The sequence below is a fragment of the Oryctolagus cuniculus genome, chromosome 20 (assembly GCF_051225735.1).
Source record: "Oryctolagus cuniculus isolate XC-2025 breed Fujian yellow rabbit chromosome 20, ASM5122573v1, whole genome shotgun sequence".
Taxonomy (NCBI): domain Eukaryota; kingdom Metazoa; phylum Chordata; class Mammalia; order Lagomorpha; family Leporidae; genus Oryctolagus; species Oryctolagus cuniculus.
The window spans coordinates 22,323,970-22,341,778 of NC_142886.1; the positions used below are offsets into that span (position 1 = coordinate 22,323,970).

General features: G+C 41.9%; 1 protein-coding gene across 35 annotated transcripts in view; it reads left to right on the top strand.

Annotated features, from left to right (window-relative positions):
• Nucleotides 1–17,809, top strand: part of SIPA1L1 (signal induced proliferation associated 1 like 1) — a 437,830-nt gene that overhangs the window by 343,860 nt on the left and 76,161 nt on the right. For all 35 annotated transcript variants that reach the window (XM_089322259.1, XM_051826282.3, XM_089322258.1 and 32 more), the window contains 2 exons: nucleotides 8,756–8,859; nucleotides 13,884–14,041. In XM_089322259.1, the coding sequence (XP_089178385.1) occupies nucleotides 8,756–8,859; nucleotides 13,884–14,041 (262 nt within the window). The remainder of the gene's footprint in view (nucleotides 1–8,755; nucleotides 8,860–13,883; nucleotides 14,042–17,809) is intronic.

Below are 17,809 nucleotides of genomic sequence, written 5' to 3' on the forward strand. Positions count from 1 at the left end.
TCTATGTCCATCAGGGATATTGGTCTATAGTTCTGTTTCTTTGTTGAATCTTTTTCTACTTTTAGAATTAAGATCCTAATGGCCTTATTGAAGGATTTTGTGAGGATTCTCTCCCTTTCAGTGTTTTGAATGGTCTGAGGAGAATTGGAATTAGTTCTTTAAAAGTTTGGTAGCATTTAGCAGAGAAGCCATCTGGTCCTGGGCTTTTCTTTTTGGGGAGGGTCTTTATTACTGTTTCAATATCTGTCTTTATTATTGGTCTATTTAGGTTTTCTGTGTCTTCATCACTCAATTTTGGTAAATTTGGTAAATTTTATGTGTCCAGAAATCAGTCTGTTTTTCTAGATTTTCTAGTTTGATGGCATATAGCTGTAGGAATTCTTGAATTTTGTGGTATCTGTTATAACATTTCCTTTTTCATTTTTGCTATTATTAATTAAGGTCCTTTTTCTACTAGTTGGGCCAATAGTGTATGAATTTTGTTTAATTTTTCAAGACCACAGCTCTTTATTTCACTGATCTTTTGTGTCACTTTTTTTTTTTGTTTCAGTTTTGTTTATTTCTTCTCTAATTTTTGTTAGTGCTTTCTTCCTCCTGATTTTGAGTTTGGTTTGTTCTTGTTTTTCTAGGTCCTTGAGATACATTGTTGGATCATTTATTTTGATGCCTTTCCAATTTCTTAATGTAGGTACTTATTGCTATAAACTCTCCTCTTAACACTGCTTTTGCTATGTAAGTTTTGATTCGCTGAGTTGTCATCTTCATTTTTGGGAGTTTTTAAATTTCTCTTGATTTCATCTGTGACCCACGGTTCGTGCAGGAGCGTGTTAGTCTCCAGGTGTTCCTGTATTTTCTGGAGTTTTTTAGGTTGTTAATTTCTAGATTCATTCATTGCAGTCAGAAAAAAGATACATTGTATGATTTCAGTTTTTTTAATTTTTTGAGACTTGTTTTATGGCCTACATATGGTCTATTCTAGAGAAAGTTCCATGCACTGATGGAAAGAAGGTGTGTTCTGCAGCTATGGGATACAATGTTCTGTAGATATCAATTAGGTCCATTTGGTCCATGGTATAAATTAGCTCTGTTGTTTCTTGGTTGGTTTTTCATCAATCTGTCCCTTGATGAAAGTGAGGTGTTGAAGTCTCCCCTATTACTGGAGCCTCTATCTCTCTTTAGATCCATTGGCGTTTGTTTTAAATAGCCAGGTGCCCTAGCCTTGGGTGCATTTATATTTACTATCACATTTTAGGATCTATTCTTTATGTTTTACTTTTTGAGTGTAAAGTGTCATGCTGAAGATTTTTTCCAGCCCAGCCAATCAGGGAAGGTTTCTGCTCCTGTTTCACTGAAGAGGCCTTCCAATCCATTCTGTCATTCTGTCTTTGCAAACCGTCAGTAACTCCTAAGACACCGCGTTTGGTCATCTGATAGGATCCCATGAATCTCAAACACTATTTTCAACTTCTCTAATTCGTTCTTTTTCTTCCTCTTCTACTCTTTCTCTTTCCTTCTCCTTTTTTTATTTTGTCTGACTGAAGAATTTCCAAAGATTTGTCTCCTAGCTTTGATATTCAACAACTGAATCTGTTGTTACAGCTTTCCACTGTGTTTTTTTATTTGACATATTGAATTCTTCATCTCTAATATTTCAGTTTGATTTCTGTTCAGTGTCTGTCTCCTGGCAGAATTTCTCATCCATGTCATGTATGGATTTCTTTAACTCATGTGTTTGCTTCTCTGTGTTTTTGAGTTATATTTTTTTTTTTCTTTTTTTTGGACAGGCAGAGTTGTTAGAGAGAGAGAGAAAGGTCTTCCTTCCATTGGTTCACTCCCCAAATGGCTGCTACAGCCAGCGCTCTGCACCAATCTAAAGCCAGGAGCCAGGTGCTTCCTCCTGGTCTCCCATGCAGGTGCAGGGCCCAAGGACCTGAGCCATCCTCCACTGCCTTCCCAGGCTACAGCAGAGAGCTGGCCTGGAAGAGGAGCAACAGGGACAGAATCCAGCGTCTCAACCGGGACTAGAACCCCGGGGTGCAGGCACCGCAGGTGGAGGATTAGTCTAGTGAGCCGTGGCGCCGGCCCTTGAGTTATCTTATGATCATTCTTTTGAATTTCTTTTCAGGCATTTCATCAATCTCTTGAACTTCACTTTCTGATAGTGAATAGGGAATCATATTGTCTTCCTTGTTGTATTTCTGTATTTTTAGACATCTGTAGAAATACTTGTTAATTTTATCCTGAGGGTTTTTTTCCTTGAAATATGCCATTATGGGTATTCAGAGGTATGTACTGGGTAGGGCCAGGAGCTCTGGACAGTGCTCAGGGATGGGGCAGTAGTCCAGACTGACACCCAAGTTAGCATCAACAGAGGGAGGGGAATGATTGCATCAGCTGGTGTGATCACAGCCTCACCCTCCCTTCCCCCACCAAGGTGAACCAACTACCCAGAGTGAGCCCACAGTGCCCACATACCCCACTTTTTCATTTGAGAGGCAGAGAGAGCATACCCCATCTGTTAGTTCACTCCCGAAATGCCTCCAACAGCTGGTTTGAGTTGGGCCTGGAGCCAGGAGCTGGAAACTCAATCCACATCTGCTGGAGCTATCACCTGCTGCCTTCCAGGGTCTGCATAGGCTGGAAGCTGGAATAAGGAAGCCACAGCCAAGAATCAGAGCCAGGCATTCCAGTGTGGGACTCGGGTGTCTTAACTACTATGCCAAATGCCTGCCCCATCCCCCGCTGATGTTCATGTATTTGCTGTCTCATTTAATCCCTACAAACCCAGCTGGGTTAGTTGTCCCCATTGTATAGAACTGGCTTCTTAATATTAACAGTGAAGCCCCGAGTGGGGCTTTTTGGTTGTCTTCTACTCTTTGAAGCCCTTGGGCTAAGCTTTCTCATGAGACAGCTCTACTTTGATATTGGATTATCATAAGTAGTTATTCGTACTTCTGTAAAGGAGGGAGAAGCTCAGGAAGGGAGGGATTGATGGAACTCTCCAACTCCAGCTTCCTTTTCCCGTTACCTACACTAAGTCCATTTCCTCATCTCAGAAATAAGGACTCAAAGCAAACAAGCTTCAAATAAGTATGTCATCAGCTGGAACAGTTGTGCAATGAAGAAACTTTCAGTAGTAGATTGTTTTTCCTCCCTTCTTCTTGTTTCCTTATTTGTGTGACATAACCCCTAATTAATTACCTTTCCCTCACACTACAATAAATACAAAAATAAACTTCCCACCAAGCAGTTTGTTTTTGAACGCTGGATCCCACTCTCAACCTGGGCTGTGAATGTAGGTTTTTACTTGGGAAATTATTTCCCAGCTAAGTCTTGTTTGCTAAGGCAGCACACAGGTGACTGAAGCCGTTCGTAGAGCAGTCCTTCAAACCCTGGCCTTCGTTCCTTTGCTAGAGTATTCGTGTTCATTGCCTCTCTGTGTGTGTTTTTGTTTTTTTAGCAGTGTTGTGAAGTCAGCTGAGATTCAGGGTCTTCAAAGAGCTAAAGACCTTCTTTATGTGGAATATTTGAGCTTTGGTAGGAAAAGGACAAAATTAACATTGTGCACATGTTTTGCACATGTGAAAGGTAATTCAAGAGTTCTAGAGACTGATGAGTGAAGAAAAGATTTTAAGAAAACTTGACATCTTCTATCTTTATTGTGCAAGATTCTGAATTCTAACCAACAAATTTACTGGGCACATTTTATAGACTAGCACTTTAATATCCATTATTTCACTTTATTCTTACAATGGTGAGAATATTGCAGACAAGTGAAGTGACTTGAAGTGGCCATATAGCAAACGATGCTGTTGGCTTTCAAGTTCAGAATGCCAGTGCCTGCAGGCTGGGAATCCAGGTAATTCCAGGTGTCTTGCAGTGGGAGCAGTAGGTGTAAAGTAGTGCCTGACTCCTAAACTTTGGTCCCACACTGACTCCTTTCCTCTCAATGTGGTAGTAGTTTTGAGAAGCCTTGAGCCCCAGGTACATCCCTGCGTACAATCATACATCCCTTGAATTAGCATAGTAGGAAGTTATAGCAAAGGTAGGACTACAGCCTCTTCATCATCTCATCTTCATCCACACCATGGCTAAAGATACATTGACAAAGTATTAGTAAATATTGTAGATGCCAGAGCAGGTGGAATTCTTGACTTCCCCAAATACCTCATCAGTGAGCAAATGGAATAGTATCACAGATGTGAAGTGGGCCTTGTCCTGAACACATGCAAGTGTTCTAGAAGTGAATTGTGTAGCCTTTGCCTGGCTTCTGAGCACTGAGTTCTACCTTCCAGACCTTGAGGCTAGGTTGTGTAGATCTGAGATCTATCTGTCTTTGACTCTAGCATAATGTTCTTCCATGCATCTGACTGATTGTGACATTTCAAACTATTCTTATGAATCAGACTCACAATTTATCTGTGCTTTTGTCTTGAACTTAATATGTTGTATAATAGTGAGGACATAATAGACCATGTTTAAGCAAGCCTTCATTCTGTTGACGCTTTTTAGTCTGTATGCATTTGATTAATTGAGATTACTTTTCTCCTTGAGTTCATAGATATTTAAAGCTAAGAACTTTCCAAAAGTCACATCGCATATGATTGTTGTCCTTCATACAATTTTTCTTAACTCAGAAATACCTTTTAGTGACCAGAAAATAATTATATGAAAGTTCAGTTACTTTTTCCTGATTCAAATTCATCTAGACCAGACTTCAGACTACCTAAAAACAAAAGAATGAGCCAAAAGAGAAGTCCAGGTTGACTGTGACATCATCTGTACCTGCAACTTATGCACGTGTTCCTGTCATGTTTAATTAAAATGTTTAATGTAAGATATTACTTATGCTTGGGGCTGGTGCTGAGGCATAGTGGATAAAGCCACTGCCTGCAGTGCCAGCATCCCATATGGGTGTTCCAGTTCAAGTCCCGGCTGATCCACTTCCGATCCAGCTCTCTGCTATGGCCTGGAAAAGCAGTGGAGGATGCTCCAAGTCCTTGGGCCCCTGCACCCACGTGGGAGAACCGGAGGAAACTCCTGGCTCTTGGCTTTGGATCGGCGCAGCTCCGGCCATTGTGGCCAACTGGGGAGTAAAACAGTGGATGGAGGACCTCTCTCTCCCTCTCCTCTCTCTAACTCTGACTTTCTAATAAATAAATAAATCTTTAAAAAAGATATTACTTATCCGTACCTTCTCAGAGCAGCTGAGGACAATACCCATATCATTTCTCAGTTATGAGGGATAGGAGTGAGGTGCAGGGCGTCCAGGTTCTTGTCACCTGAGCATTTATCAGACTTTTTCAGCTGGCAGCACCCTTTACTGAAGAGAGGGCCCTTCTGTTCAGGGTGAGTCTTTGGTTGCATAGGCATAAGTGGGATAGCATGTTCTAACACAGCGTCTCCTCCCAGGGATGTGTTTTGACTATCACAGTCAAGCACAGATTAGTCAGTGGTCAGTATGGTTGCTTGGTTTGCTAACACCAGTTCTTGCTTATCTGTCCAGTGTAAGGAGGTAGTGTGGGTCTGGCTGCTTATTTATTGATGCCAACGGCCCATTTCTTGTTGAGGTAGCCATGACCTCATGCATCTTTGCTGCAAACCAGGTGCCCTGCATAGGCTAGTTATTTACCTGTTCTGTCCCATCTTCTTCTTAGCATCTAGTCTGAATATTGGAAGGTTCGCTTTCTCTGACTTAGCCAAAGGGTGTGTGGTACCCACTGGCAGCATGATTTGGAGCAGGGTATCTCGTTGTCAGGATGACTACACAAGTGCTTGGATTTGCTTTTCAAGTGTTAGAGCTCCATCAAATGTGAAGTGGCATCATCGTTGCATCCCTTGCCTTAATGACTACTCAGTGTCCATGCTCCTCAGCAAGATTCAAAAGCTTTTTTCCTTCATTCTCTTGATTGTCACTCTAGAGATTCATGGTCACTAAAAATGTAAGGATAAGAACATTGGCTGCTTTATTCCATAGAAAATAACAGCAGACACTCCTTTTCTGTTCTTCCTGGTAAAGTTTAGCAACTGTATTATGTATACACTGACTTCAAGATTTTAGAATTCTCCTCTCAAAAAGAAAATTTTCATTCTTTTGACCCTAGTTCCATCTCTAAAACTTTCAGACTGCTTCCAGATTTTGAAAATTATTTTCAAAACTCTGAGATTGCCTGGGGCTGGCGTTGTGGTATACATAGCAGGTTAAGCTACCACCTGCGAAACTAGCATCCCTGTGGGCACCTGTTTGTGTCTGTTCCACTTCCGATCCAGCTCTCTGCTAATGTGCCCAGAAAAGCAACAGAAGATGACCCAAGTGCTTGGGGCCCTGTTCCCATGTGAGAAACCCCAGTGAAGCTCCAGACTCCTGGCTTTGTCCTGGTCCAGCTCTGGCAATTGCAGCCATTTGGGGAGTGAACCAGCAGGTGGAAGATCTGTCTCTCCTTTTCTCTCTATAACTGTGTTTGTCAAATAAATAAATATTAGAAAGAAAAACAGATTTCCAAAGTTCCCTCCAGAAAAAGCATTCAGTATATAAATTAAGGGATGCAAGAAGGAAAGAGAGAAAGGGCTAGCAGTAGGGGCCAGCTCTGTGGCACAGTAGGTTAATCCACCGCTTGCAGTGCCGACATCCCATATGGGCGCCAGTTCTAGTGCCGGCAGCCCCTCTTCCACTCCAGCTCTCTGCTATGGCCTGAGAAAGCAGTAGAAGATGGCCCAAGTCCGTGGGCCTCGCACCTGCATGGGAGACCAGGAAGAAGCACCTGGCTCCTGGCTTCGGATTGACACAGTTCTGGCCGCTGTGGCCATTTGGGGAGTGAACTAACGGAAAGAAGACCTTTCTCTCTTTATCTCCCTCTCACTGTAACTCTACCTCTCAAATAAATAAAATAAAATCTTAAAAAAAAAAAAAAAAAAAAGGGCTAGCAGTAGAAAGGCAAGTGGGCTTCAGGGCTGTCTCCAGGTCAGCTTCCCTCTGTGGCAGTAATCCTTTTAGCATTACACAGACAGATAAAGAAAAATGTAATAAATGAGTGTTGAATGACAATCTTTTTTCTAGTTCATTAAGTTTGCTTAAAATCGACTTGATACACATGTGAGTACATGTCAAGGCTGACACATTCACGTTAAAGTTTTAAATGTACTAATCAGTTCAACAGATATTTATAGCAGGGGCCCTTAACAATAGATAAGTTCTTCATACTCAAGACTTGTCTGAAATAGTTCAGTTAGTACTTTATTGTAGTAGTATGCAGTTTTTGTGGTGGTCATAAATATTGAGATCTTACTCTTGGATAGTTATATGTTGGTACATATCCTTGCAATTCCTGAAATGTGGTCTTTGTTTTGTTCTATTTTTCATCTTTTTAAAACCTTTTCATTTTATGATGGTCTCAAAAGTAAGATCTGACAAACTCAAGCTTGAATCTCAGGGCTGTAGCACACCTTGACATGGCTGTGTGCATACCACAGTTGTAGGTCTGTTCTTGGAGCGGGACCTGATCAGGGCTCTGCAACATCCTGACACAGCTGTCGCTGCCCACGGCTGTCATCTGTCCTTGGAGCAGGGCTGAAGGGCAGTGGAGCTTCTGCACACGAATTACCTGGAAGGCAGTGTTAAAAATAGCATCCTGGCAGGGCCCCACACCCACTGCCTGGTATTTCGGGGGCATGGGGTCTGGGGATCTGCCTTTTAAGCTGGTAGACACTGTGCATAATCAGTTTTGAACACTAATATCCTTGAAATCTGCCCGAAGCTGTCTAACAGCCTCAGTCTCTAAAAGGCAGCAGACTGCTCGGATCCTCAGAGAAACAGCTGGTGGAGGCTTGCGTTCACCCAGAATGATTCTTTTCTGTTGATTTTTGGATAGGTTCTTTGAGTTTAAACAAATGTTCCCTTCTAGTTGAACATTTAATAATTCTCTTCTGCAGTTTCTAGGTACTTGTGGGCACATTAATTCTGAGACTTTGTTAATAATGAAGGCAGTGGAGGTTGTCTTTTCCTTCAGAAAGATGGGATCACCCCACACACTTAAATTGTAGAAATTTTTTTGGACATTGCTATAATACTTTTGTCTTCAGTGTCACATTCTAGTTAAATTATCTACCTGTTAACAACCAAACAACTCTTGCTGGTATTGGGAGTATTAGAAAATGTTTTTAACTTAATGTCTGTGGACAGAATTCAGGGATCTGGAATTTGAATGTGAAATAATTTGATTTTTATTTTTACTGACCCCAGATTGAACTTTAGCAATTGTAAATACAAGCAAGAAACCACAGTAATGTAAGCTCTATTTTTTGTTTGTTTGTTTTTGGCTAATAGAAAGCACATATATTTTCATTCCCTAATATTATGGCAGGTACCTCTAAATATTGCTGTATTCATTATGCCTTCAAATGTATAGTTGATATTGGACTAGTGTCAAATCTTACTATATAAGTCTTATATATACCATATTTTAAAATTACGGTAATTGTATTTTTCAGCATAATGAATTTCTTTTTAAATTTTACATATTTTACTTTATGCATTTACAGAGGTGATTCTGGGAAGGGATTGATCCATAGGCTTCACTAAGCTGTCAGAGGGGATCTGTTGCCAAAAACACGGTCACAAACGTCTGTAGTACATGTTGTCTAGAGTCTTTTCATCCTGAATGATTTCCTTTAGTAAATTTTGAGGTATATGTCACTCTTGAATGAATTACTTTTTCCATTCTTAGAGTCATCTCTTCACTATTTTTTTTAACCGTAGCTGACTCCACTGGAACCCATTCTCTGTACACAACATACAAAGACTATGAGATTATGTTCCATGTCTCTACCATGCTGCCGTACACACCCAACAACAAGCAACAGGTAAGAGATCCATGTGTTCTCTGTGTTTTCACCCTTGATTCACGTCCCCAAGAAATCTTAAGTGGCAAGTTTGTAAAATCTTAAACCAAAATGTAGTGTTGCACCTGTCACAGCAGCAGGAAGCTTTGTTCTTTGTGGAAGTAAGTCATAGTAAATGAGCCGCAAACAAATGAACAGACACAAATTCTAGGTTAACAACCAGCTGGATAGCTTTGTGCATTAATCATTTGCTTTTCACCCACGGAGAGAAATCCTGAAATCTGAAGGGAACAGGTTGAAGCTATGGTGATGAGATGACTCTGCAGGGCTGCAGACAGTGTGCAGGTGTGGGAGCAGTGTCATCTCAGGAGGCCGTGCACAGAGCTGGGAAGAACTGGTGTTTCTTTAGGAGGGCTTCATAGGAGACTTCACGTTCTCATGGGGAATGGAGGATCAGCAAAATCTCAGAATGTTATTCTTTCTTCACATGTTCATCAGGAAATGATAAGGAACATACATAACAATGCAAATGTGTATGTCATACACAGAATTTCTCTTAAAAAGGTAAAAAAAAGACTGCTAAAATGTAAGTGAAACAGTAAAATGCAACACACTTGTTACCAAAATTGGAATTGGCAATATTATTTTAGAGAATAAATGGTGGTTATTGTTTTAAAATATACTGCAAGGGGGTTGCATTGTGGTGCAGTGGGTTAAGCCACCATGTAACACTGGCATCCCAGATCAGAGTGCCAGTTCAAGGCTGGGCTACTCTGCTTCTGATCCAGCTTCCTGCTGATGCACCTGAGAAGTGTAGAAGACCAGGATGGAGTCCCTGGCTTCAACTTGGTCCAGACTTGAATGTTACAGCCATTTGGGGCATGAATGGAAGACTTCTCTATACTTTCCTCCCTATTGTTCTGCCTTCCAAATAAATATATCTTTCTTTTAAAAAAATATTTCAAAATAAATGATACCAAACTGAAGTCTAACAGACTCTCCATCAGAGGCCCTTAGAAACATGATCAGGCCAGTTATACTTATGACCTTAAAAAGGGATATAAGTTTTTGTTTTTCCCAGTTACTATGCTAACTCAACAGGCCCGGCCGCAGAATGAATTACATCCTCTTTTCACAGAATTTAACCTAACACTGGTCTAACCTAACACCTCACCACTCTAGATTTGATCAAATCTAGGTATAAAATTGTGCCTTTCATGATAACCAAAGCAGTCAAAAATAGGAAGCCCGGCAGTGAATAGACTGTACATCCCAAATTAAACCTGTTTCCAGACAAGCTTCCCAATCCAGACTTTGCTGACAACTTCTTTTGCAAATTCTAAGGTTCTCTGAGAGAAATGTACCATGCTGAGATTATTAGACTTCTTTTTCAGACTGTGAGTAGACAAAATGTTTTTAATGAATGATGTTACAGTACAGATAAAGGCTTATTCTACCTGATCACTCAGAAGAGATTTGTGAGGGTAAAAAAATGCAATGAGACCAATAACTGGCTTTTAAAAGCATTTATTTTTTGAAACAGCAAAAGAGAGATCTTCCATCTGCTTCCAAGTGCCCATGTAGCCAGGGCTAGGCCAGGGCAAAGCCAGGAGCTTTCTCAAGCACTTGGGCTGTCTTCCTCTCATTCCCAGGCCCATTAGTATTACCAGAAGTGGAGCAGCCAGGACTGGAAGCAGCACTCTGATACGGGATGCCAGTGTCATAGCAGGGGCTTGACCCACTGTGCCACATGCCCACCCCAATAATAAGAACAGTTGTGGGGCCCGTGCTGTGGCATAGCAAGTAAAGCTGCCACCTGCAGTGCCGGCATCCCATATGGGCATTGGTTAGAGTCCTGGCTGCTGCACTTCCCATCCAGCTCTCTGCTGTGGCCTGGGAAAGCAGGAGAAGATAGCCCAAGTCCTTGGGCCCCTGCACCCACGTGGGAGACCTGGAAGAAGCTCCCGCCTCCTGGCTTCAGATTGACCCAGCTCCAGCCCTTTAGGCCATCTGGGGAGGGAACCAGTGGATGGAAGACTTCTCTCTCTGAGTTACTCTGCCTTTAAAATAAATAAAATAAATCTTTTTAAAAAAGATAAGTTGTTTTTAATTTTTTTAAAGATTTATTTTATTTATTTTAAAGGCAGAATGAGAGCAAGAGAGAGAGAGAGGTCTTTGATCCACTGGCTTACTCCCCAAATGGCTACAACAGTCAGGCCTGGGCTGGGCCGGAGCCAGGAGCTTCCTTGGGGTCTCCTAAGTGGGTGCAGGGGCCCAGGCACTGACCCATCGGCCTCTGCCCTCCCAGATGCATCAGCAGGGAGCTGAATCAAAAGTGAGACTAGAACTCCTGCCCATATGGGATGCCAGTGCTGCAGGAGGCGGCTCAACCCGCCATACCATGACACCAGCCCCCAGTTGTTTCTTTCTTTATTTTTTCCTTTATTTGACAGATAGTGTTAGGCAGTGAGAGAGAGAGAGACAGAGAGAAAGGTCTTCCTTCCATTGGTTCACCCCCCAAATGGCCGCTACAGCCGGAGCTGCACCGATCCAAAGCCAGGAGCCAGGTGCTTCTTCCTGGTCTCCCATGTGAGGGCAGGCGCCCAAGCACTTGGGCCATCCTCCACTGCCTTCCCGGGCCACAGCAGAGAGCTGGCCTGGAAGAGAAGCAACCGGGACTAGAACCCGGCGCCCATATGGGATGCCGGCGCCACAGGCGGAAGATTAACCAAGTGAGCCACGGCGCCGGCCCCAATTTCTAACTAAAGGAGTTGAAGTACTGGGCAGAGTGAGTTAGCATATAAGTGGATAGTGAAATTATTTAATTTTGATGTCAGATCAAGGCAAAAATATTTTGGTCAATTAGAAGAATGAGAAAGTAATTGGTATCATCCATATGTGAGAGGTCTTTGGAAAGTTCATGGAAATGTATATTATGGAAAAACAGTGATGGACTTAAATTTTTTGCACCACAAATAAGCTTATATTTTATTATTTTTTTCTTTTTTTAACTTTTATTTAATGAATATAAATTTCCAAAGTGCAGCTTATGGATTACAATGGCTTCCCCCCCCCCCCATAACTTCCCTCCCACCAGCAATCCTCCCCTTTCCCACTCCCTCTCCCCTTCCATTCACATCAAGATTCATTTTCAATTCTCTTTATATACAGAAGATCAGTTTAGCATATATTAAGTAAAGGTTTCAATAGTTTGCACCCACATAGAAACACAAAGTGAAAAATACTGTTTGAGTACTAGTTATAGCATTAAATCACAATGTATAGCACATTAAGGGCAGAGATCCTACATGAGGAGTAAGTGCACAGTGACTCCTGTTGTTGACTTAACAAATAAGCTTATATTTTAATTGCATTTCCACAAACTTTTTGAAGTCCTATCATGTTAAGAAATTCATTCTCTCCAGTATTAAGACATTTCATCCTCTAGCTAAAGAATTTGTTTTCTTCAATTTAGGTTACTTTGTGCTTGGAAAAAGTAGAAAGAGCGGGCGTGCTTTGATATAAATATTATCTTTCATTATATGTATCATGAGAGCTATATATGGCTGTATTTTTTAACTTTAGATTTTTATTTAAAAGGCAGAATTTTATTTATTTGAAAGGCAGAATTACAGAGGGAGGGAGGGAGGGAGAGAGAGAGAGAGATCTTGCATCCACCAACTCACTTCCTAAATGACCACAGCAACCAGGGCTGTGCCAGGCTAAAGCCAGGAGCTGCTTCTGAGTCTCCCATGTGGGCGCAGGGCCCATTCTTCAACTGGTTTCTCAAGCACATTAGCAGAAGCTGAGGCAGCCAGACATGAACTGGTGCCCTTAGAGGATGCTGGCTCTATAGGCAGTGACTTAACCTGCTGTGCCACAAAGCCGGCCCCAAATGGATCTATTTCAACTTGAGTCGTCCTTTAGTAGAACATTAATTTTACATATCAGGGCATAATTTAAAGAAAGAATGACATTGCACACAAAAGAAGAGGCAATGACATCTGTGCAGGAATATTGTAATGCATAGACAAATTGTATTTGTTCATGGTATGCCTTAGATCCCAAGTGCTGAGGAAGAATCTTAAATTTTTTGTATGTTCTCTTGGTTATATATTATGTTTTGAAATGAAATAAATGCTGCATTAGAATATAGTTTGGGATGCTTTCAGATTCCTGAGGTTAAAAGTACATTTCGTCAACAGTGTAACTCCCAGTTCTCAACCCTGATCTGTAAGGATGTCGTTTCTCACAGCTGGCAACCGATACCAAATCATTGATTTTCACCAGTGTGTAATTTCTGCACCTTAGAATAAGTATGAGAAGTGGAAATTGTCTTCAGGTTTCTTTTCACTGTTGAATTAAACTACCTATCAAACGCCTCCCTGAAATGGCACTGGCCTCAGGTGTTCAGGGGGCAGAGGGATACCTGATTTTGAAAGCCGCCCATCCAAAACACCATTTTATGTACAGCAAAAGGTGGTCTTAAGCAGCTTTCACTGTAATTAAAGAAACAGTTTAAACTTGAAATTTAACCTGCTTTTAAAGTGTTGCAGCATTGTGGAATGTTATTAATTTGCACATTCCAGCTTATGACACAGAAAGTATCAGAAAACACATTCGCCACATTTGCTTCAAATGAAGCCAATTAAACCAGAACATAAATTGTGTTGTAATTACCTCAGCCTTTCTCATCTCTAAAATTCCTCCCCACGGCAAATTCCTTTCTTATATAAAAATGGAACAAAACTGTTGTTATGGAAACTGAGGATTTAGAGATGCTGAAACTTGGCATAATATGCCAGATATTGGGTAGATCTACTTGAATGGCTATATCTTGTATGCAAATTTCAGAATTCTCATTTCCATTTTCTTCCTTGGGGGAAATGATAAGACTGGCTCAAATATTGATAATAACTGCATAGATTACTTACCCCGATGTGTACTAATTAGAAATGAATGTTTTGCATATAGTTACATAAGGGAATTGGGGAGGAAAACACGGAGCTTCGTCATCTCTGTGGGTTGCTTATTTTTTCTTGTAGCTCTTACGGAAGCGGCACATTGGAAATGATATCGTAACAATAGTTTTCCAAGAGCCGGGAGCACAGCCATTCAGCCCGAAGAACATCCGATCCCACTTTCAGCACGTCTTCGTCATCGTCAGGGCTCATAACCCCTGCACTGACAGCGTCTGTTACAGGTGTGTCCAGGTAGACATTGGCGGATTGTTGCAGAGAGGCCCTGTGCAGCTCTACTTTCTGAAGTGGCCATGGAAAATCCATTTCTATCTACTTTTGTCTTTAAATTGTGCATGTGGCTGGCAGAACCTGATGGCGTTGCCATTCCCCAGACCTGTTGGTTAGACACCTGCTGTTTCCATTTGCACTTCCTCCTTAGGTGTTGTCCTTCATCCATGCCATCTTGTCGTCAACTGACTAATTACTCATACTGCTAATTATAGTCTTATTTCGGCATGGAAATATCAGAGAAAAATAATCGTAATAAATGGATAAGTTCTTTTTTTAAAAAAATATTGTTCAAAGAAGCCCAGACCCTATCTTAGGACTATCTTGGTCTACTCTGATGTAATCTCAGAAGCATTTCTGTGCCTTATTAAGCATCGACTGCAATTGTTCCAGTGTCAGTTGTGACCGAGTAATGAGTACTGGAATTCAGGCCTCTGTCTGCAGGCTCCCGTCCAGCACTGGCAGGGCTGGGGACTGTCGGAGGATGCCAGCCCATGTGGTTGTCCTGTCCAGATGTGGAAGGGTGTTCCAGCTTTTGTAAGATGTTGAGCTTGGTTTACGTTAGGTGTTCATTTTTGACTAACATAGCGAGCTACTGCACAGAATGTGGGCTATACAGAATGACAGCTGGTTTCTGAGATCTGTAGATGCTACCTCATTTAATGTCTAAAACCTATGAGATTAAAAACTAAGTAAGTAAAAATAAAGTAAAATAAAATCAAACCTAGAGAGAGGTCTTTATCCCCCTTCACAGACAAAAGTATTTAAGTGCTCGGAGGCCAGGTCATTTGCCGGAGCTCATCTGTCCGGCGCTGGGCAGAGTTAAACTGGAATCCATGCAGTCTGACTGTAAACCGTACCTGTGGGCCTTGCCACTGAGCCGCCTCTGTGCCCTGCCACGAAGGCCGTGCCATTGCCGTCCTGGCTGCTGATTCAGGACCTGTTTCAGAGCTTCTCAGGAGCCGTGTGACACTCATGGCCAGACAGGTCTTGGTTGCCTTGACTCAGGGACTGGAAACCCTGATGCGACCTTGATCGGAAGCCTCTTACCAAAGAGACAGTCTCTGAAAGCTGTTTTGGTTAGCCATAGAATGAAAGAATGAGCACAGAACACTCGACAATAACTGGGGTGGATCACTGTTGCATTTAGGGCTCAGGATTCATGCAAAGGATTTCATGCTGCTTTGCAGATAGAAAGCTGAAGCCCTTTTGAAAGGGCATTAGGAAGTTTGGGACACAGAGAACCATGCAGTTTCTTTTAAACAAAGTTTCTTCTTTTCAAGTCTTTGTCTAAATCAATACTGTTTCATAGAAATATAATGCAAGCCGCATTAATTCTAAGTATTCTTATAGCCAGATTTTTAAAGCATAGTAAATTAATGAAGTGAATTTTAACCTTATATTTTTGACCCAGTATTTTATTTATCCAATATTTCTAAATATTATCATTTCAACATGTAATTTTTAAAAGTGGAAAGTTATTGCCATTAAACCTGAACCTATAATACATTTTAGACTTACAACAATATGCTAAATTTTCATTGGGAGTACTTGATCTGTATTCAGAGTTCATAAAATACACAGTTGAATAAGTAGATATATATGCCTAGATTGTTCCAAACATGCTTCTAAGAAGTTTTTGAGTAACTGAATTGAGTACTAGTTTTTACAATTTATATTAATTAAAATGTAATATAATGTTATATTCCTGGATCACAGTGACCACATTTCAGTGCTCAGTAGCCACATGTGGCCAGCAGCCACCCTTAAGACAGCACCGGTCTAAGCAAATTTCCAAGGAAGGCAGGAGGCCACCTCCAGTGCTTTGCTCTTTTACTTTTAACACACACTCCCTGAAAATCATGTTTGCTGTCTCTCTCTGTTTTCTTCTGTTGCCTGGAGAGCCCATCTTTTTAACCCCACTTGTGACACTGGAAGTCTTTGCTGGGGGCAGAACCCTGAGCATCCCTGCCTCGGGATGGGTGGGCCTGGAGTCTCCCAGTTGCCAACTTGTTTGAATGCCCAACATGCTGCCTATAAACCATGGAGTTGGGCTTTTTGTGAATGCAGTAGAACGTACTGGTTTGCAACTCCACTGAAAAAAAATCACAAGAGGTTATAAAGTTGTAACCTTATCCTTGTTAACTTTAGATGTCATTAACGTCTCTACTTCCTTTTCAAATGAGCCAGGCGTGTTCCTTTTGGTGTGAGGTGATATCAGGAAGTGTTGGAAGGTATAGAATAAATAGGGCACTTCTCTCGGGCCTTAGTGTTGGGACGGGAGGAGAGGAAGAACCTAGATTCTCATGAAAGTAAGTGTTATGAAGCAGGACCAAAAGTAAGTGTTATGAAGCAGGACCAAAACTGAATATCAAAATTAAAATAAAAACATGTCTTCAGGGAATTTTCCATGTCACAGCCACTCTCTAACCCAGCTGGGTATAGGAATTTATAGGCTTCTTTTGTTAGAGGTGCTTTGGTGGAAAATGTGGGGAGCAACTCGGACTAGACTAAGTTACTGGAATTAAGACTTATTCTATGCATCTGCTCTCCCACAATATGGCGCTGGGAGAGGAGTAAACAACTTCTACACAGCTGCCTTCGGCCAATTTGATTGACTGAGCTGCAGGAGCTGATCTTGCTCCTGATTGGAGGAGAGCAGTGTACTCGGCGTGTGGGCAGCAGAGTTGGGATTGGTGGAAGAGGACTATAAAGGAGGAGAGAGACAACATGCACCAGGAACATCTAAGGGGAACATCCGGATAACATCTGAGCAGCCCCCAAGAGAGCCGGCCGGCAGTGTGCCGCTCCCCCGCGGAAGTGGGGAAAGTGGCAGGGGGGAACTGCCCTTCCACGGAGGTGGAAGGACGGTAGCCAACCTGGGAAGAACCAGCAGCGAACCCGGGGAGGGCCGAGCAGACAAAAGAACAGCGCAGGGTCCTGTGTCGTTCCTCCACGAAGAGGGGGAGCGACAGGAAAAACTCAAAAATATACCAATTTATCTAATTTAACTTTATCCCTAAGTAATATAGCTAGAGAAATTCAAATAATTTTGTCATTTAAAACCTGTTGCTCCCGGCTTTTCTCCACCATAAACACTTGCATATTGATTTACATACTCCTGCATGATGCCTTAACCTGGGAAGTAGAAATACCATTTTCTCAAAGAAACACCTTGCCATTGTAATGTAGCTAAGTGTGGGGTCAGCACCACTGCTGTTATGAGGATATTTAACTGAGAGAATGAGACTGTGTTTCAGACACAGATGGATGGAAATCAAAGGGCACTAGAGAAGCAGTCGCAGCAATGGTCAGAGATGTGCAGAAACAGAGGGACAGGAAGGATGGTGAGGTTGCAGTGAGGAGGCTGCTCAGGTAGGGAAGAGAATGGCAGTGGAGGCCCCCAGAATGCTGGGCCCTCCCGGTGACCCTGTGTGAGTGGAGTTCTGGGAACGTGTCCAGTGTCACCAGACACACTTGGAAGTGGTGGTTGTTTTTCCACTGCTTCTTTATCCAGCACTTATATGTGCACAAGGCGTTATTCTAGACCTTGGACTGTAATAGGAGAACAAAGAAAGTCCCTGCAGTGCAAGACAAGGGCCTTCAGGAATGGGATGTTGTACCTGGAGACCAGAAAGTTAACTTAAAAAAAAAAAAAAAAGCTGACTTATTTTAAGCTGGTTTCAGGAGTCAGTTAATCTTGGGTAGGCATGATGTAGCCA